The sequence below is a fragment of the Polyergus mexicanus genome, unplaced genomic scaffold (genome assembly GCF_030449975.1).
Source record: "Polyergus mexicanus isolate NDT 795.1 unplaced genomic scaffold, iyPolMexi1.0 SCAF_14, whole genome shotgun sequence".
NCBI lineage: Eukaryota > Metazoa > Arthropoda > Insecta > Hymenoptera > Formicidae > Polyergus > Polyergus mexicanus.
This window is the reverse complement of record NW_027223334.1, coordinates 2,774,622-2,796,418: the sequence shown is the minus strand read 5'-3', so window position 1 is coordinate 2,796,418 and position 21,797 is coordinate 2,774,622. Positions and strand designations below refer to the sequence as shown.

Below are 21,797 nucleotides of genomic sequence, written 5' to 3'. Positions count from 1 at the left end.
TTTGGTACTGTTAGAACGTTGTGTATATCAGATCGTTACATTTCCCAGACAGCACAAAACATCCTCAGGATCATCCTGAATATGTCCAGGACGGTTCAGGACATTTGTAGGATATTTTAAGATATTATTATAAATATATTTATAAAAATTTAATATGCATACATAATTATTTTTAGTTGTGTCGGCTATTTAACATAATTTAGAAATCTTAAGTATTATAATAAGTATTAATGTCCTATAAATGTCCACTGGATAACCCCTGGATGTCTGTAGGATATATCTACCCTGTCTATTATATTGGATGTCTTTTGGATTTCCAGAGGACATATATATGTGCAATTAATTGTTAACATTAATTTCGTTTAATATTAATAATTGAATTTAATGCGCACATTTTCATATATCCAAAATTATTATTTATTTAATATTTCATGAGAAATGTTACTGTTCGCAACATTCCAAAAACTTTACAAACAATAGTATTCAACCGCTAGTTCGTTTCTTTACCGCTATGCGACACGCGAACTTGTATTTGAGATTTGGTCATGAGAATTATATAAAGCTTGCAAAGAGCAACTGACAGAAAATTACAAATGTAATTATTTTCTATCAGTTCAGTTTCTGATGCAATCCCAACATAGGGAATTCAGATATTGGATTATTTAGAAAATATTACACAACTCAAACCCGGGAGCCAAACCTAAAATATTCATGTACAGCACGAAAACCTCAAATATTGAAGAACGGTGAATTATTTTTAATATTAGATTTTTAATATTGGCAGTAAATAACAAAACATAATTTTAATTTATATTTGAATTTTAAAATTTGCTCCTTGAAACATACGAAAAATATCCCTAACATATCCTATAAAAATCCTTAGGATGTTCCACAGGATCTCCCTGGATTCTCCAGAGGTTAATATACGGCTATCATTTACTCTTCCTCGGGACATCCAGAGGAGATCTGAGGATTACAATGGGATATCCTGAGGATATCCTACATATATGTCCTGGATGCCCTTTGGACGTCCTAAGGACATCCTTGTGCTGTCTGGGTTAGGATCTATAATTACCTTGTTATTTTTGCTACAAAAGTGATGTTGATTCCGTGTCCAAAATATTTCACCGTTTCCCTGAGAAATCATTCGTGCCTAGAATCAGCCGACGATACTCGAGCGGTGCGATTCGCGAACACGTGGCGAAACCGCCATAACGGGCTCTGTTGCGGTTGGGGTTGATAGTTGCGGATTGACCAATCAACTGGCAAGCTGCTTTGCTCTGATTGGTCAATTCGTTATTGTCAACCGTAACCCCAACCGTAATCGAGCCTGCAACCTGTAATGTAATACGGTCTTTAATCAGGTTTAATACATTCGTAGTTAAACTAGCCAATTACAGCTATTCCTCTGAAGAATGGAATGACTGTGATTGGCCAGCCTTAGAACTACGGTTGTTATTAAACCCGATTAGAAGTGACGTGTAAACGTAGTCGACGTGGTAAACGTAGGGATATGATTCCTACTGTCGAGGCGCAACAAGAGTTGCATTACTGTATATATTGTGACCTTACTTCATGGTTGGCCCCTATACCGCCATCTCGTCTGTCATTATAAGGAAGAAGAAGAATAATAAAACGAGAACGGAAACGCATTGATTTCTAAAGCAAACATTTTTTTCAGTGTATTCGAAAAATAGATCAAAATGGAAACAAATTTGCAAGCGCATCTTTAGTATTTGACAATAATGAGATTATTCTAGGAAGCATCAGATATATATTCCCTATAAAGCGGATGTTGAAATTATATCTATACAATTGCGAGAACAATTTTTCCAACAGTTATTCCTGTATTATCGTGAACTATTCGCAGTTTTATTGAGTTCCTTCGTAAATTACGAAGCACAACAAACTAGAAGATTCGGAGAAATATCAAGTTTCCTTAACTTAATAAAGTCAGAACATTCGATTTAATTGAAAGATTCTTCGCGATGATTTTGATGTTTCTGCGAAAATCGTATCGGTGATGCTTAAAACGACGAATTTGGCAGCGTGATATCACCGATAGGTGACGTTTGATTCCGAAGGTTACTCAACAAATCGTCTCGGAAGTTTAAACAGGTGCAGACTAGGCCTTGTGTGTTGCATATTTGAATCTTTGTATATTGAAGAAAAAGTTGATATGGCTTCGGCAATATTGCAGGTAAGTGCAAAATTTATAGATTATTTTATTAGTAGAACGAGAATAATAATAAATTCACATAACAATGATTTTATAGAAAGCCATAGATCTTGTGACGAAGGCTACGGAGGAAGATCGCAATAAAAACTATGAGGAGGCCCTTAGATTATATGAACACGGTGTTGAATATTTTTTACATTCAATCAAATGTATGACAATGAGCATTTAATATAAAATTATGTAGTATTTGGCATTGTTCTAATATATTAACCCTATTAAAAAATTATTCCATTATTTAATAATGAAAATGATTATATGAATTTAGCACAATTGATATTATTTATGATGGATTTCAGATGAAACACATGGAGATAAAGTAAAAGAAAGTATAAGAGCAAAATGTATGCAGTATTTAGAAAGAGCAGAAAAATTAAAAGCTTACTTGAAGAAAAGTAAGAAGAAACCAATTAAAACTGGAGAAGATAATGTCAAGAATGAAGATAAAAAAAGTGACAGTGGTGATAGCGATACTGATAGCGATCCTGAAAAGAAAAAATTGCAAAACAAGTTAGAAGGCGTTATAATGACCGAAGACACAAATGTTAAATGGAGCGATGTGATTGGTCTTGACGGAGCTAAAGAAGCTTTGAAAGAAGCTGTTATTCTACCGATGCATTTCCCTTATCTTTTTACTGGAAGACGCATACCTTGGAAGGGTATTCTATTGTTTGGAGTACGTATATTCTAAAATTTGACAAAGTTAATTTGTAATATGCACACAATTCTTATATCATGATTTGAAAATACAGGATATTAAAAAAAAGAATCATATTTTGAGAACAGATAGTATTGATCAAAAGAAGAAAAGAAAAAAAAGTAATTAGTATAGGTTCTACAATTAATATCATTGAAAATACAGGCTATCTTTCTATTTGAGCTCTTTTTCTTTTCTTATTGGTTGTATCACCTCTATAATGCAGTAAACAAAAAGAATACTTATTAATTTTGCAATCAGCATTATAGGAGGTGCTCTATGCAGTTCCCATTCATTGCTATGCATTTTTCAACTCTATGTCTCAGAGAATTATGCATTCTTCCAAACACACTTATCTCTTCTTGGATGCTACCTATTTATAAAATGTTATTATAATCCAATGTCACTATAGAAAAACTAGTAAATACTATTTTGTGTACTGCATTGTAGAGATGATATAACCAATAAGAAAAGGATAAAAAGCTCAAATAGAAAGATAGCCTATATCTTCAAAGATATTAATTGTAGGATCCATGTTAATTAGACTTTTTTTCTTGTTTCGATCAATACTATTTGCTCTAAAAATATGTGACCCTTTTTTTAACATCCTGTACATTTTTAACCTGCTATTTATAGCCACCAGGTACTGGTAAATCATATTTGGCAAAGGCAGTGGCAACGGAAGCTAATCAAGCTACTTTCTTTTCTGCATCATCATCAGATTTAGTGAGCAAATGGTTAGGAGAGTCAGAGAAACTTGTAAAAAATTTATTTGAATTAGCAAGACAAAAGGAACGTAGTATTATATTTATCGATGAGATAGATTCTCTGTGCTCGTCGCGTTCAGATAATGAGTCAGAATCTGCAAGGAGGATAAAAACAGAATTTCTAGTTCAGATGCAAGGTATGCTCAAAGAATTAATATTTTATTGGCCAAAGCAAATAAACAAACTGTTGCATTAATATTTTTTTCATATCCCTAAAAAATAAAGGTGTAGGAAATCATAATGAGAATATACTTGTACTGGGAGCCACTAATATACCTTGGGTTTTGGATTCTGCAATCAGGCGAAGATTTGAAAAGAGAATTTACATTCCATTGCCTGAAAAACAAGCGCGCGCTGCTATGTTTAAGCTCCATTTGGGTAATACATCACATTGTGTAACAGAAGAAGATTTTAAAAAATTAGCAGCATCTACTGAAGGTTACTCAGGAGCCGATATAAGCATCATTGTACGGGATGCTCTAATGCAACCGATTCGACAAGTACAAACGGCTACACACTTTAAGCGTGTTACAGGACCGTCACCGAAGGATCCTTCCATTATTGTCAATGATTTACTTACTCCATGTTCTCCTGGTGATCCAGCTGCTATAGAAATGAATTGGATGGAGATAGATGGTGACAAATTGTTTGAGCCACCAGTTACTATGGTAAGTTTTTCAAAAACAATTTTTATTCTTTTTCTTTTTATATAGTATTTTATATTTAAGCACATTAATTTAAAATATGAATTTATACGATCTCAACATAAGTAGAAAAAAATTGTCATGCTTTCTGTAATAAAATAGTTGAAACATATTATTACTTTACTTATTATAATCTAATAATAATTTTATAACTCCTATATTCAAAATGTTATTTGTCAATATCTTTTAAACAAAACATTTACGATCATATCTCGGGAACTTCATTTACTTACTATGAGATCATGTAAATTCATATTTTAAGTTAGAATATTTAACCTTAACACATTCTGTATATTTACAAAGAAAGTATATATATTTTATAGTATGTGATATTATTTTAGAAAGATATGTTAAAATCGCTAGCAACGACCCGTCCTACTGTAAATGAAGAAGATTTGGCAAAGCTAGAAAAATTTAAAGAAGATTTTGGTCAAGAGGGTTGAGAAGTTTTTGAGTTTTTCCGTAATTAAGTAAACGGATTTATAATTCAACTCAAAGTCTTTAGTTATCTACGATCGCCTTATTCTTCTTACAATAACATTTAACTTAAATGTCTATATAAATATACTCGAAAACGAGTTTTTTTTGTTCTCCTTATTTAGTTCTCTTTTTAAGCGAGAAACAACTACAACCTGGCATTATATAAGCTTATCGCTTATTTACTTGGCGAAAATAGTACATAAATTAAGAAATAAACCACATATATTTTGAGATAAAAATTCTTAGATCTATAAAACAGAGAAGAGAGGTAGATTATTTTTCATTATGAAATACAAAGTAGAAAATGATGAAGTATATGACAAACTTTGTGTTTAATGCTTTACAATATAAAAACACTGATGTATCTAATAACTTAATTGCGTAAATCATATATTTATATAGATTTATATATAAATTTGTTTGCAGTTATTTTCTTATCACCTTTGATTCTGATTTTAACTGCTCTTGTGTACTATTTGATTATTCTGATTCATGCGGTTTCGATAATGATCACTCGCGGGAATCAAATTGCGCGGTTAGATAATTTAAGAAATTCACTAACTGAAAAAAATAGAGCATAATGAGTATTATGTAATACACTGAGTGTTACATACACATATGTATTCATATGTATTGCCGATATTCAGAATGGTATTTTTATGTAAATTGTTTTTATTGTTAACTGAAAATAAATAACAAACTGTATATTAATATAAAAATAATGAGAATTTGCAACGGTTTTAGGGAGGACAATGCCTTAGAAATTCCGAATCCATATAAACGACCGTTATGGTAATATCATCGCGAAATATTCGAACTACTTCACTTGGCAGAGTTAATGTTTGTGACAATTTGGCATGATCTATTCCATATTCTGTATCACCTAAAGCGTTTCTCAGTAAATGCGTCGCTGCGTTGTTATCAAGAGGTTTCTTTTTCAAGCCTTCCTTACGTTGCAGCAACATTTCGTTTATATCCGACAATTTCATATTTTTACGGGGTAATCTCAATGGACTAAGCGTAACTTTGCCGCTCATATGTTCTCCTACCAAGCGTACAGCTTGCAATGGTGAAATCAGTTCCCACAATCCATCACTAGCTATTATAAGAAACTTGTCTCTAGGTGTCAACCTATGATATTTGACATCTGGACTGGCCGTTAGGTACGGTGGTGTATGGTAATTCGGAGGAATCGCTGCCTTTCCGAAAAACGGCACAATTTTTTTCATAATATCCTTATTCCATTTATAGCGAAAATCACCTAGCGAACGAAGTGGTGCCAATTGTCCGAGCAGTCTTTCCATTTTAATCACAGTTGATCTCTCGTTTGATGGATGTTCTGATAAGATTCTCTCTACTTCTGCGCGATTATCAGCATTATGCTCTACCGTCATTATTTTAGCTGACCATCCATCATTCTCTACACAATAAATTTTATTGATGTATTAATCATAATTAATATTAAATAAACAGAGGTAACAAAAAAGAAAAGCATTGAACCTGAGAGTACTCCTAATATAGCTTTACAATCGCCAACGCCAGCAACATGGAGATGAGGGCCATCTATATGAGCCACAACAGCTACTGCACCTGACATTGCAACAGCAAGAGTTCTTGCATCTTTTCTATTCAGTTGCGACAAAGCTTCGTTCGATAAGTCATTATCTAGTCTAAGAAACGCATTTTCCAAAGCCCTTTCCATTTGAAATTCTTTCCTGATATCCGATTGTACCAAGTCTTTTAGAAAATTTAGAAAGCTCGCCTGGTAAAGATCTTTAATCTCGGCTATAAATTCTACTTTATCATTGAAGGTTTGAAGCAATTCTAATTTTTTGTCAGAATCAACAGAATTCAAGTATTGTTGCAGTAATTTTGGTGGTAACAAACATGCTGATATATAACAAAATAGTCTTTTCGATATCACTTGTGCACAGGCACCACCGCCATGACCATCGAAAACTCCCAATAATACACCTACAAATAAGAGATTGGGAAAACATAACTAGTTATAATGCATTTATAGTAATATGAATCATCCGAGAATCTGTGAATGTCAATGTCTGGCAATAAAATTATGTCTATCTGAGTTATCTATGTAAGTAAAGTTTGGATTATATTTTTTTCAAACAGATAATTTCGTTAAATTAAAAAAAAATTTAACTAAAGTTTTGCTCCTGTATACCTTTAGTTAATAAACATCGGGCCTCTGCTCGTGTATCTTCTATAGGATTATTAGATGCTAATTGATTGGAATCGTAATATTTTACAGAACCCAAACCAGAGAATTCTTTGGTATATTCATTAGCTTGCAAAATATTTGTAACCTGTAACAGAGTAACATGTGTAATGTAAATATACATACCATACGTGCGCGCGCACACACATACACACACATATAATATATAAAAAAATAATAATAGTGTTTACAAAATACTTGGACAAACTTTGGGGATGAGTTCTTCATACAAAAAAAAATATATATATATATATAAATATATGTCCAGAAACACCTAGAAAGAATACATTCAATTCAGTACCGTTACCTGATCTAAATCCCTTAATTTTTATCTGTAAAGACATTTAAAAGCCCTTGTTTATGCAAATTGAAAATGAAGAAAGCTTCACCAATGCATCGTAGATGCCTGCAAAGCTTTTGCAACTATCATGGAATCTTTGAAACGTCGCAATAGTCCATGATCTGATGCGTCCATACATGCATTGAAGCAGGTGGAGGATATTTTGAGCAATTGTTATGAATTGTGAGTAGATAAACAATTGAATTGAAAATGTATTACATTGATCATGTGTCATTGTAGACATTTTCTATTAATTTTTATCATTGAAATCTTTCGATTATAACTCATAAACGAAATATTTCTGGACATATATTTATCACATTTTTTTCTTGTTTTTGTGTAGAAAATTTATCCCCAAAGTTTGTTGAAAATATATATATATATATATATTTCTGAAATACCTTGTATAGACATAATATATGTATATAAATAATTATATATATATACAATATATATACATTATTATTTATATACATATATTACATGTATATATATTATATGTATATATTATATTTGGCATAACGTACCTCTTGCGGCGTGAGCCGTGGTAATGCCGTATATAACCGTTGGAAACTTCTGCTGCCGCGGGACTCACTTGTTCTAACATGTACATGTCGAAAATTTTTAACAAAATTGCAGCCAACTTTCTGCAAGACCATCCCGAATATAGCACACCTTGACACCGTGCTAATATTCTGTTCTTTCTCCGTTTTTCGAATACATTTTCTCTATTTCTTACAGGTTAAAGATAAAAATATATAACAATACGTTCGTATTTGTTATGCAGACTTTCTTATATCGCAATTTGCGTAATAAATGAGTTTTTTTTTCTCTTTTCTCTCGAAAATTAATTAAAGAAGCTAAAACTTTTCAAATAATAAATGATTCATGTACGTTTTATTATTGTTTCTTCGTCTATCTGAATGGCTGCCAGGCTTCGATATGAATTTGTCACTGAACTATATACTATACTGGAACGCGCACGGCGTCTGCTGATTGGCGGCCAGAAATGTAACACTGCGAGACGCGAGAGGGCGAGAGTTGTCGCTTCTCACTTGTCTATCTAACCACATCGACCACGTGACTAGATGTACTATTCGTTCTAAAACCATTATCATAGTTTGATGTGCACTTTTTTTAAGATACACTCAGGGTTGGGAAGTAACGCGTTACTTGTAACGCCGTTACCGTTACAGTTACTTTTTTTCGGTAACTGTAACGGTAATGGCGTTACAAATTTTATTTGTAACGGAAAAAGTAACTTCGTTACATTTTTCGGTAACGAGTAACGAATTTAACAGTTACTTTTATCGTTACTTTTTTCAAATTTTTTGATTTATTTAAGATATTATTCTTGCTATTGTGCGTGATAAAATTTTTATCTTAACCGTAAAGCCGTAAGCAAATCGACCAATTAGCATTCTTATTATGTTGTAAAAATGCTTGAATGTGATTGATCAACTTATGGCTCTTACAGACCAGTGCGATGCCGCGACGCGCGATATCCAATGAGAGCTTTATCTTTTCGGAAAAGCAGAGCTCTCATTTACTACTAGTTCTAAGTACCTTGCAACGAAAATTAGAAAATCTCAATAAATCTAACCTTATAGATTGCCATTCATTAGTTGAAGCTATTCAGCAAGGTTTAAATAAAAGGTAACTTATTAATTTGATTAATACATATGTTATTTAATTTTAAATAAGGATTTAATTGAAAAATATTATTTTATTTTAAACTATTGATTCAAAAGTATTAATTTCAATAAAACAAACAATGTCGCTTAATTTACTATATTTGATTTTAGATTTCGTACAATATTTGAAACAGAAGAAATAATAATAGCAGCATGTTTACATCCAAAATTTAAGTTAAACTGGTTAACCGGAGAAAAAAGAAAACGTGCTGAAAATTACTTGGAGGATTTATTGGGAATCCGATCAACTGAAAATTCTTCAAAAGCTGGAAAATCTGACGATCACGATGATTTTTTCATTTTTGAGCAAAAAACGGTGCAAAATGAATCTGAACAAGAAGAATTGCAACGGTTTTTAAAATCAAATAATTGTAATATAGAAATGTTAAACGACTATCCAAAACTTAAAAAACTTTTTATTAAATATAATACAGCTCTACCAAGCAGTGCATCTGTAGAAAGAATGTTTAGCATCGGTGGCTCTGTATTAACACCACAAAGAGGGCATTTAAATGATGATACTATGGAGCAACAAATTTTATTAAAATTTAATAAAGAATTTCGATAAAATTTAATCATTTATTTTGTAATAAACCTTGAATGAAATCTTGCTTACAATTTTTTAAAAGTTTTTCTTATGCAAAATAATTTATTAGTTTGTATTGTAAAAAAGTAACGGAAATTGTAACGACTCGTTACTTTTTAGTAACTGTAACGGTAACGAGTTACTTTTTAAAATTGGTAACGAGTAACGGTAACGAGTTACTTTTTAGAAAAAATAACGGTAACGGTAACGAGTTACTTTTATACCGTTACCGTTATTTTTTCTAAAAAGTAACTCGTTACCGTTACTCGTTACCAATTTTAAAAAGTAACTCGTTACCGTTACAGTTACTAAAAAGTAACGAGTCGTTACAATTTCCGTTACTTTTATTATTCCGGTACTTTTGTTACTTTATACTTTTATATATTACAAATATAATTATATTAAATATCTGTAATCGCTTCGTAATCGCTTTGTATCAGAAACTCTGATAAATTGCGCGATCGTACAATAAATAACATATAATGTCATCTATTCCGCCAAGTAAGGTAGGCAGTACCTATTTATTTGGGTATTTAAATAATGTGAGAGAGAACGAAAAAGTAGAATAAAAGAGTAAGTGAGAGAGAAATTTAGATGTTACTGGCCAACTTACTTATTTCACGCATGCGCACTTCGTTTTGGCCAACAAAATCGAGAGAGTTGCGCTACTGTATATGTATATACTATGCCAGTATTATATGTCGATAGTTAAAACAATGGCGGGTTCGGCTCTCAGACGATTGATGGCAGAGTACAAACGTGAGGATCCGTTTTTTTAGTCTTTTAGCACATTGCGTTAACATTATTTCGTACATTAATGACATTCTACGGGAAGCTTTTCTCGCCATTGTGACATCCTCTCTCCTTTCTCGTCGAACAATAATGTCTGCACGACGAATTTGCAGAACTAACCTTGAATCCACCGGAAGGCATCATCGCTGGCCCGATTAATGAGGAAAACTTCTTCGAATGGGAGGCTCTTATTACGTAAGTTTTTTCATTAATCGGTTTATTTCCAAAAAATTATCGTTGTAGATTCGCTAACTAGTGTATTGTGCAAATAATTTTTCTAAACCCTAAGTCTCCCTTTATACGGTTTTAAACAAAACGTCAAACAATTAATGACGTGTAAATAATATTTTTATATGCACGTACAAGCATTTTTATAAATTTTTCATAATATTAGTGGAGCTGAATATTTTTAGCGGACCAGAAGGAACATGCTTTGAAGGTGGAGTGTTTCCGGCAAAATTAATATTTCCTCCAGATTATCCACTAAGTCCACCAAAGATGCAATTCACCTGTGAAATATTTCATCCTAATAGTAAGACACTGTGCTATTAAAATTATGATAAATGCTTAATTTGACCATTTCACTTAAATTTTGATAAGAATATATTTAAAAATATACAGGATGTCCCAGAATTAGATCCACAAACTTCAGGTGGTTATAAAGAATACCAAAACAAGTCAATTTTGTCAATAAATCCATGTCCGCAAATGAGTCGTTTTGGCACTAGATATTATAAAAAGAATTATAAACTGTTAAAAAGTTATGCTTGTGAAGATCAATAAAAAAGGCAAAAAAAGAAAAATAAAAAATAAAAGGTGGGTGAAAGGTGAAATCCTTTTTCTTGGCATTGCTTCTTCAAAAAATTTTACTCTGATCTAATTCTAATTTTTTCTGATCATTGTCAATTGAGACTATGTATTTCATATTTATTTTATTTTATATTTCAGATTTTGCGTGTTTGTTCACAGCACACATCCATATCATATTTCTTCAATATGGAAGTTTTTTAACCTTCACGAATATTATATTTTTAACAGTTTATAACTTTTTATAGTAAGCAGACGATTTTTACTTTTCAAATCTTTGTCTCTGTACAAAAAGATGCCAAATAAGTGTATTTTTATGAAAATTTAAGTGAAGCAAGTCAAATTAAACATTTACTAAAATTATTAAGCATAAAATGAAATAGATTTCAAAGTTATGAAGTGTACAATAATATAAAGCATGATAGCTGTGTTAACCATGTATGAAATTATCTTTTTCTTAAAAGTTTATGCAGATGGAAGAGTCTGCATAAGCATATTACATGCACCTGGCGATGATCCAATGGGTTATGAAAGCAGTGCAGAAAGATGGAGTCCAGTGCAGAGCGTGGAGAAGATATTGTTGAGTGTAGTAAGTATGCTAGCAGAACCAAACGACGAGAGTGGTGCTAACGTGGATGCTGCTAAAATGTGGAGAGAGGATCGCAGTGAATTTGAGAGGATAGCTCAAAAACTCGTACGAAAAACCCTGGGTATTCCTTAAAATAGGACACACAATGTTTATTAAAAAATAAAAATAAAAAAAAAGTCTAATTATAATTATTACTTTTATGTTTCTTGTTGGCACATTCCTATATGAAACAAATTTTTTCTATGGAACAACCAAATTTTTTTATGTACAAGTTATTCCTTGTATGTTCCACTGATTATTTGCATATAGGATGTGTGATAGATCTTATTAAGAGCTTTAAATAGTTACAAAGATTGCAAAACTTCTTTTGATGCTACAAGAATTGAGATTGTTAATCTCAAAAAAATTTTATTTTCAACATTGCAGTATACAAACATGGGTAATCAAATACATACGCGATTATCTTATATACTTATATATATATATATATATATATATGCAGGGTGTAACAGAGCACCACCAGTATCAGCAGTTTTTTGAAGAAACAATGCATTAGTATAAAAAAGTAATTGTTTTTAAGAAAATTATTTACAATGTATTTTTTAAACAATTATTTTTTTTGCACTAATTGATTTGTCTCATTATTCTGTACATAAAAATATTATAAGATTATCGAAAACTGAATATTTTACGAAATATTTTATTTTTTATATTAAAATATGTCAGATTAAAATATAAAATAACTCAAAAAGTACTTAATGAAAAAATATTTTATTATAGTGTTTTGGAAAGCTCTCGAGATAAGCTACAAGAATATGTAATGAAAAATGGGGGATTCCATTTAAGAAATTAAAGGTGTCCTTGACTTGACCTTAACGATACCATCCAAGGTCAAATCAATGACACCATCTTATGTTCCCCTCAAAACCATACAATTTTTGTTGAAAACGTTTTTCTCTAAAATGATTAGTTTTTGAAAGAAAAGGGGTGCACGGGTGGTCTAAGACACCCTATATATATATATATATCCTATAAACATGGGTCGACAAATACTTTCTTACAAAGTTATTGCTCAAAACCTCTGAAATCGTGATTATTTTACACATTTTTCCAAATATCATGGAAAATGTGCGTCTTATAACAAAAAGTACCGAAACAAAAGTTGTAAAAAATTAACTTTTAAATCTCCAGATCTAACTTCTTTAGATTTTTATTTGTGGGGAAGAGTGAAAAATGAAGTTTACTCAAATCTCAAGTTTACTCGAATCTCGTGGACATCTGATCCAACAAATAAATACGACTTTTGATCGATTAAAATTGAATCAGGAGGAAATCCGAAAGCGACTAGATCGGTCATTACTCGATGACGAAAGTGTATTGGAGCTAGGGGGGGGGGGGGCATTTTGAGAACAGTTAGTTTTTTCACGTCTTTATTCATTTTCTACCATTATGTGCTATTTTAGTTTAAAAAAATTTATTTTATTTTCATAAAAGAAAGATTTTTATTTTTCATTTTTATCATTTTTTCCAGAAATTTTTTAAGTTTCATTTTCTTTTCACCTTTTGTTCTTCCTTTGTATCAGAGGTTTTTGAGCGATAACTTCTTAAAGAAGCATTTTTTGACCCATGTTTATAGGAAATTTTTATGTTCAGAATTAAATTTCCTATAAGATCTCAAAGTCTGGCTGGACCCTGTTTGTACACGCACACACACGCACACACACACACATACAAAATATCACTTTGTGATAAACCGTTAATAAAGGACAGAATTCGCTTCTTGCGTTCGAATGCATGATTGATGTTAAGTAGAGTCCTATATAATCAGAAAAGCGACAATAGCGTTCCGTCTGCTGATTGGCTAACCGCCACGGGTCCATTCCACTTAACGACCGCAATGCTTACGATATCATTTTATTTTTGTTGTTCATCAAAAGTTAAACAAAAACATATAATGCTCGCGAGCGTTGCGGTCGTTAAGTGGGATGCACTCTATATTGGCGGTTAGTTTGCACGTAGTGAATCCTACGTGCAAATTAATCGCAACCGGCGTACCATAAGTGAGAAAAAAGTATATTTGTAATGTTATTTAAAAAAAACATTTTAAATATCTTCTGACACATTTTTAAGACATTTAAGATTACACATAGATAACTGCGGCCAACATGGCGATCATGAGAAGCATGGAGGGGGTAACGATGTCGCTTTTCTGATTATATAGAGGACTCTAATGTTAAGTATTAACATTTAAAATTATCAATTAATCCCATAAATTATTTTAGGATGATATTAATTATCACAATCATATATGGTGCTACATCATTTTTGTATAAACGTACACCACATGTTTCATTGTACATATAATATAGCTCAATGTTAGACTTTGATAATCGCTTGAATAAACCTAATTGTTGAACCGCTTATACCGAGGTAAAGTAAATTGGAGTTTCCCCCTTCTCTCGAATCCTGGCACCGGCGAGCCTTGATCCGCGGTGTACGGGAAAGGAGAACCGTTACAAGTAAATAATATTTTATTGGATTGAAGGGAAAGTTTGTTCCGTTTTTTACTAACAGATGAAGGCCGAAAAAACGGCATAAACTTTCCGTTCAACCTAATAATTTAACTGAAAAATAGAATATTTGTGATTAGTATTCAACAATTATATTTGAATAAAATAAAATTTTTTAATATGTGATGTATATAGCTGTTTTAACCGAAGTACATCTTGTACGTTTTTTTAACTCTAAAATGCTATCTATACCTCTCTAAGATAAATATTTCTATCGGTTTTTCTCGATCTGCTATTATATATCGAAAAGGTTACAATATTTTTTAATGATACCTTTTTTCGAAAAATTTGATTTTTTAACCATTTAAAAAAAGTATCCCTCACAGTACCGAACATTGCAGTAAGATTATAGGGAGATTACAAACTTACACATTTTAATAATCATGTTACTGGTATATACCATTAATCTTACAATAAAACTTTACTTTATAATATTGTCGGAAGATTAATGAAACCTTATTTCAATATTTCAGCAACCTTACGCGCCAACATTTCACTTTTTGCGTATGCTGAAAATATTACAAAACTATGAAATATCGTTTAATATTAATAATTGAATTTGATATGCACCATATATCCAAAATTATTATTTATTTAATATTTCATGAGAAATGTTACTGCGCACAATATTTCAAAAACTTTACAAAAAATAGTATTCAGCCACTAGTTCGTTTGTTTATCGCTGTGCGACGCGCTATGCGTCCATTCTCGTATTTGAATTTCAGTCATGAGAATTATATAAAGCTTGCCAAGAACAATTGGCAGAAGATTAAATATGTAATTATTTCTATCAGTCTAATTTTTGATACAATCCCAATATAGAGAATTTAGATATTGGATTGATTGTTTCTTAGAAATCGAGCAGATAAATGCTCGAAAAAGTTCATCTGTTTATTGTCTACTTAAAATATTATATATACATAATATATCTTATAGTTACAAAAATATACGAATAAAGAGCTCGTTTTATTCAATTTTATGAATTTTTTGCGAGATTACATATTAAAGAAAAAAAGTTTAAACTATTAACATTTCAATTATTGGTGAAAAAACGATTAAAAACTATTGAAAACCAGTGTTTAAAACCTATAGTGTTTAATCGATTTTTGCCAATATAATATTTTTTTGTAAGGTTTCTTTATTAAAATTAATATTAGGAGGAGATTTCAGGCATGTTGTATAAATATTAATACAATGTTGCGCGCAAAGTTTCTGGAATGTTAATGGAATGAATTTGGACGAACATTTTCATGTCGCTGAGATGTTAATGGCAGGTTTATTAATCTCCGTGGAATGTTACCATCTTACTAATTAAGGTGATTGTAACCTTATCGGGATGTTGATGTGCTATGAGGGATTATTTACCTGTAATATTTAAATTAGGTAATAAATTATCTCAATATATTTTTGCACATTTTTTTCATTTGTATTAACACAAGATATACACAAGATATATCAGAAACATACAATTACATATGATTACAACAAACTATAGAAAAAAGAATTTTTCGCAGTTAATCTTAATATTTTCAATCTACTTTTATAAATTTAATAATGTGTCCCCCAATACTATGCGAATATCTATCTTAAGAAAACATAATTTATGTAATAATCGTGTAAAAATATTTGTACGCAAAATTATATATTTAACAGTGAACACGAGAATATGTACAAATGTTGTACTCTGGATACAGTTTTATACTTTGGCATGCAAAAGAAGAAGCATTTCACATTCTGTGTCAAGCGATAATATCAAAGTTAAACTTTCGAATAAAGCTGCCATATCTTAACAAGCAAAAGTTTATTTCTCTTACAAGAGAGAGATATCCTTATGGATGTCATGTTTTAAAACTTCATTACGAGTTAACAAGGTTGGGTAAAAGTTAATTTTTTTTTAACTAAGATAAGTTTGAAGTCCAAGAATTAACTAAGTTTGCGTTACAAGTTACTTAAACATAAATTAACTCAGTTAAAGTTAATAAAGTTAAAAAATTATTAACTTATAAAAGTTAAAAGTTAATTCTCTATCCAACATTGAATCGACACATCCGATAAATTTGTTATACGACAAATGAAATATTTCATATTTCATATTTTTTTTTAAATTGATATTGATGAATTATTTTAACTTGTATAAAAAAAGTATAAAATAAGTTAATATTAATGCATTTAAAAATAATTAGTTTAAGTTAAAAGTTAAGACATTTAAAATTAACTAAGTTAAGTTAAAAGTTATTAACTTTTCAACTTTTTAATTTAATTTTTAACTGTTTAACTTAGTTACTACCCAACCCTGCAAGTTAATCGGAAAATCTAAAGCAACATACACAATAGTACCGGAATATTCTATATTCTGTAAAATGCTTAATTTGTAATATTTGCGATGTTTTGCTTTTGATAAGACGGGTCTAATATCGCAACTATCTATTTATCAATAATATCACATTTTACTAGAAGAAAAATACATTCAAAAGGAATTGTTCTTCGCAGCGCAGACATCGAAAGTTATAAATACATGTATATAAAAACATTTGATATAAATACACTTATTACCGTCCTTTAATCACGTAATCGTCGATGGAAATATGAGTTACTTGAACGAATCTCTTGCTTGAATTGCCGCATTTAAAGCTAAACTCAAATTTTTTATCCGTCTAAATGTGTCTGTTATTCATTTTAAGAATCACTTCGATTATTGCACTTAGCTTCGACATGCTGCAACCTTGAAGAGTTCCCGCTTGGCACAGAATGCTGCGGCTTTCCTACAATTAATTTTTAAAATCCATTGTATCAATAGCGATTAATGAAAACGCCAAAGTTTATTTATTAGCCAATTAAATAAACTTTTATTTTATCAATATATATTATTTACTAGAACAATAATTTGTAGAAACTTAATTAATTAAAAACTAACAATAAAAAACGATTGCACTAAAGTTATTTATGTTTGGTTGAAATTAGTTTGAATTATAATTTAGATCAATTTAAATTAACTCAATTTATATTAAATTACTTTAAATTACCTAGGAAAAAGTCCACATATATATAAATCAAATATAAATAAATATAATTATATATAAAATATGTCCAATATATAGGATGTTCCAGAACAATCTTTCGTCCGTAAAATGACATATTCCTGATACAATTCTAAGACGATTTTTCCTTTACCAAAATTTGAATTGAAGCGTAATTTTCGAGTTATAAGCAAAAATAGTTAGCAAATCACGCGTCGAGTACAGAAGGCAGGCAGGAGCGACGCGGCGCGCCGCAGCTGATCGTCCAACGTGTGATTACCACCGCATGAGTCGCTAACTATTTTATCTTATAACATAAAATTATGCTTGAAATAAAATTTTGGAAAAGAAGAAAATGTCTTAGAATTACGTCAAGAATATGTATTTCTTAAAATAACGTCACTTTAGCGAAAATTGTTCCGGATCGCCGGCGGTCGGACGCTGCAATCAGCTGATTGCTACACGCGATGTGTGTATGGAGGAGTGTTATATAAAATTACAATATAAAATGCAATATAAAATTACTCAAAAAGTACTTAATAAAAAAATACTTTATTATAGTGTTTTGGAAAGCTCTCGATGTCAGCTACAAGAATACTAAATAAAAAATGGGGGTTTCTATTTAAGATTTTAAAGTTGACCTTCACATGACCTTCAAATGATTTTCCAAGGTCAAATCATTGTCACTATCTTATGGCCCCCTTGAAGCAACACAACTTTTGTTTGAAACATTTTTTTTCTTCCGGGCTTGGTTTTTGAGATATTCGACTGGATGGATTAAAATGGGCCAATATATATATGTATATGTATATGTATATACATATGTATGTGTTTTTTTTCTCTTGCATAATCTCTGTTCGTATGTACAGGAAAAAGAATAAGAATAATTGAAAAATAATTAGAAGAATAATTTTTGTATTTTCTTTTACAAAAAGCAAAATATAAAATGAGAACAAATTACCCATGTATAATTATATATAAATTTATATGTGATTATATATAGGTAATTTTCTCCTCACTTAAAATTTCCATTTTTCCAAAAAAAAAAAAAAAACAATGCGATAATTATTAGCAGGTAAACTATAAGATTAATTAAAACATGATTAAACATTTAATTTAAATTCATTTAAATCGACTAAGTTACTCAATTATGTTAATGAAAATTAGGTTGATGCAATTCAAAAGTTTTTCCGTTAATCTATTACTAATTCGAATTATTACTTACTGCCACATAAATTCTCCAAGCCTGGTAATACAAATGTGATTTTTAAAATGTGTTTATAAAATAAGACTCTCATGCTCCCTTAACAGCTAGAATTTTCTTGTAGATAAAATCACACATTCGTGTGTGTGTGTCTGTGCGTGTGTATGTGTGCGCGTGCTCTTATGACATATAAATATGTTCGTTATAAAATTTTACGATAAATTTTAAATTAATGTACACGCACTCTTCCGCCCTCCTCTCCCATGATCTTGATATTAACATATCAAAATCATAACTACCCTACCGAAAATATCGATTAAAACTGACAAAAAAAAATAATCCGAATTGATCAGGATTTCTGCACCGAAAATATAGTATTAAATCGATTGAAAATAGTCAAATCGAATTTAGTATCCTAGTATGGCGGATTAATGTTGGGTGATATACATCCACCTCAATTCGAAATTATACGATTTCATAAGTTATAATTAAATCGGTTTTAATGCGATGTGAATCTGTCGGAGAATGATAAAAGTAATTCGGATTGGAAATAATCCGCGATATTAAAACCGATTATAATTAGTTCGGAATTAAAATCGATTACTTTTTAATCCGGGTGCGGATTGAACCGATTAAAACCAAGTAAAACGGATTATGAAGGTGATTCACTGTAGAAAAATGCTAAGCACAATTAAGTCAATTCTTTTTTCTAAAGGAACAGTACAGAGAACGTTATCATCCGAGAGAGAACGGTAAGCGTCGCTGGGACGGAATCAAGCATAGAAAAAAAAATAACAGATACATGCAATGTCCGCCAATAGTTATCGATCAATGAACAAAGAAAACAAAAGGCGCGATAATTTGAGATCATAAACTCTAACACCCCCACTTGATCTCTAATTACTGTAATTCAAATAAGCCCATACTGCAACGACATAATTCATTTTTCTCATAAAAACCTGGTTTTGTTAAAGAGTCCACTATCATCTTTTTCGTGTTTAAATATTCTAACAATACTATCTTTTTTGATATTTTCTCCCTTATGAAATGATATCGCGTTGCTATATGCTTGGATCTGACTCGATATGCGATACTATAAGCTAGCTTAATTGTACTTTGGTTATCACTTTTAATTATGGTTTCCTTTGCGATAAGTTTTGAAGTAATTTCGCCGATTAATTGTCGAAGCCAGATGGCTTCTTGACAAGCCGCGGAGATCGACATATATTCCGCTTCCGTGGAAGACAACGCAACGGACACCTGCTTCTTGCTACTCCATGTTACCGCTGCGTAAAGAGATAGCCTTATAGTTAGTTGAGCCCTATAGATAGTTGATCGTCTGTCGTGGGCGTCTCTAGCCCAGCCAGCATCACAAAAGCTTTGTAGTATTGGATCTGCGTCGCAAGAGTATATCAGAGTGTAATTCCGAGTACCTAATATGCTTTATCTGGATTCTTTGAATAGGCACTGAGAGATATTATTGCCTGAGCTATGCTGGGTGTGTTCCTTGATATAGGAACATCACACTCCCGAGCACTTCCCTGTATGGGACTTTTTCCATGTTCTTGACTTCATCTGGAGTCTTCGGAACCATATCTTTATCCAGCCGTTGGTTTCGGTTTAACGGCGTACGTGCAGGATTACACTCGTACATGTTGAATTTTCTCAATATATTATCAACATACGCAGCCGGGATTAATGAAGATCTTGCCTTGCTTACGGTTCCTGTGAATCTGCATTCCAAGAAAATTTTAGACAGGACCTAAACCTTTCGTTTTGAATTTTTCGTGTAATTGTTGTTTGACCAGGTTCTTCACCTCTATGTCGTTGGAAAGAAACAATAGATCATCTGCAATAAACTCCATGATCACTAGTTTGCCGGCATGAGATTTAATGTAAACTCTTTGTTCTATATTTGATTTGGCGAATCCGAACTCCTTAGTACTGAGTCGAGTTTGCGGTTCCATGCAAAACTACCTTGCTTAAGACCGTATAGAGGTTTTCTTAAAAGACATACTTTCGATTCGTCTCCTTTCATAACCAATCCCTCTGGCTGCTCTATATATATTTCTTCCGTCAAATCGCCTTGCAGGGAGGCTGTTATTACGTCTAAATGATCCACTTCAAAATCTATTCTTGCCGCGAGAGCTAAGAATATGTGTATGCTTGCATACCTTACTACGGGAGAAAAGGTTTCTTCGTAGTCTATTTCTTTAACTTGCAAAAAACCTTTTGCGACGAATCGAGCTTTATATTGTTCGACGTCGTTATTTGAATCCCTTTTTGTTTTAAAGACCCATTTGTTTTTCAAGGGTTTCCTACTTGGTGGAAGATTAACAAGTTTCCAGGTTTTGTTTTCATGAAGAATGTCAAATTTCCTTTTCATTGCTTGCTGCCATGAGTTACGCGTTTCATTTTAAAGCACTTCTTGAAGTGTCATAGGATCAACGACCATCGTCCTGTATGTTACGTAATCCTTAAATTCTCTTCGAGCAGATTTTCTACTGGATCTTCTCAATGTAGTTGCTTCAAGTTCAGTTGCTTGCTCTTGTTCTTCGGCTGAAGAACTTTCATGATAGATAGGTTCTTCCTCTTCGTTCTCAATGTCCCAAAAATCCAGCGAACTTGAATCATCGTTGCTTAGTTCTGCTGATTCATTTGAATCATGATCAAGGGTCTCTTCATATATCGTCAATAATTGATGACGTCAATAATTGATATGTCACATTCACGGGACGTCATTTGCTGACGTTTGTATTAATAACATATAAATATATAATATTAATAACATATATTAATATAATATATAGAAAAATTTAAATAATTTAATTTATAAAATTAAAGATTTTATTTATATACAATAGAAGTTAATTTCTATTTTTTATATCTTAAGTAAGTAATAACAAAATATTTTTACTTGTTCGGACAGAAATTGACCGAATAAGTGAAAATCGGATATTTATTTGTCCGATTTCCCAAAAATCAGTTCAATATCTGAATTTCCCTGTACGGGAACCATATCAGAAATTAAACTAGAAATAATTACTAGAAATAATAGAAATAATTACATATATTATT

General features: G+C 31.4%; 4 protein-coding genes across 6 annotated transcripts in view; 2 read left to right on the top strand and 2 right to left on the bottom strand.

Moving 5' to 3' along the window:
* Positions 1 to 1,547: 1,547 nt before the first annotated feature.
* Positions 1,548 to 6,375, top strand: Vps4 (vacuolar protein sorting 4). The gene is made up of 6 exons (XM_070306764.1): positions 1,548 to 2,200; positions 2,277 to 2,388; positions 2,536 to 2,912; positions 3,570 to 3,837; positions 3,926 to 4,368; positions 4,746 to 6,375. The coding sequence occupies exons 1-6, from the start codon at positions 2,180 to 2,182 to the stop codon at positions 4,845 to 4,847; spliced, it is 1,323 nt and encodes a 440-aa protein (XP_070162865.1). The 5' UTR covers positions 1,548 to 2,179; the 3' UTR covers positions 4,848 to 6,375.
* On the bottom strand, positions 4,436 to 8,458 carry Pdp (pyruvate dehydrogenase [acetyl-transferring]-phosphatase 1-like protein, mitochondrial). 2 transcript variants are annotated; one of them, XM_070306762.1, is made up of 5 exons: positions 8,355 to 8,458; positions 7,988 to 8,194; positions 7,067 to 7,208; positions 6,385 to 6,858; positions 4,436 to 6,304 (listed from the first exon to the last, which is right to left on the bottom strand). In XM_070306762.1, the coding sequence occupies exons 2-5, from the start codon at positions 8,117 to 8,119 to the stop codon at positions 5,625 to 5,627; spliced, it is 1,428 nt and encodes a 475-aa protein (XP_070162863.1). In that variant the 5' UTR covers positions 8,120 to 8,194; positions 8,355 to 8,458; the 3' UTR covers positions 4,436 to 5,624. The 2 variants fall into 2 exon arrangements, with proteins under 2 accessions (XP_070162863.1, XP_070162862.1); XM_070306761.1 differs by having other exon boundaries at positions 7,988 to 8,458.
* Positions 8,459 to 10,417: 1,959 nt separating this feature from the next.
* Positions 10,418 to 17,424, top strand: Ubc7 (ubiquitin conjugating enzyme 7). Of its 2 annotated transcripts, none has more exons than XM_070306771.1 (4): positions 10,418 to 10,499; positions 10,646 to 10,727; positions 10,927 to 11,064; positions 11,804 to 17,424. In XM_070306771.1, the coding sequence occupies exons 2-4, from the start codon at positions 10,691 to 10,693 to the stop codon at positions 12,058 to 12,060; spliced, it is 432 nt and encodes a 143-aa protein (XP_070162872.1). In that variant the 5' UTR covers positions 10,418 to 10,499; positions 10,646 to 10,690; the 3' UTR covers positions 12,061 to 17,424. The 2 variants fall into 2 exon arrangements, with proteins under 2 accessions (XP_070162872.1, XP_070162871.1); XM_070306770.1 differs by having other exon boundaries at positions 10,424 to 10,499; positions 10,946 to 11,064.
* Positions 17,048 to 21,797, bottom strand: part of LOC138939161 (uncharacterized) — a 32,241-nt gene continuing 27,491 nt past the window's right edge. Inside the window, exon 8 of the mRNA XM_070306754.1 lies at positions 17,048 to 17,260. The gene's annotated coding sequence lies outside the window, so the exon portion shown is untranslated. The remainder of the gene's footprint in view (positions 17,261 to 21,797) is intronic.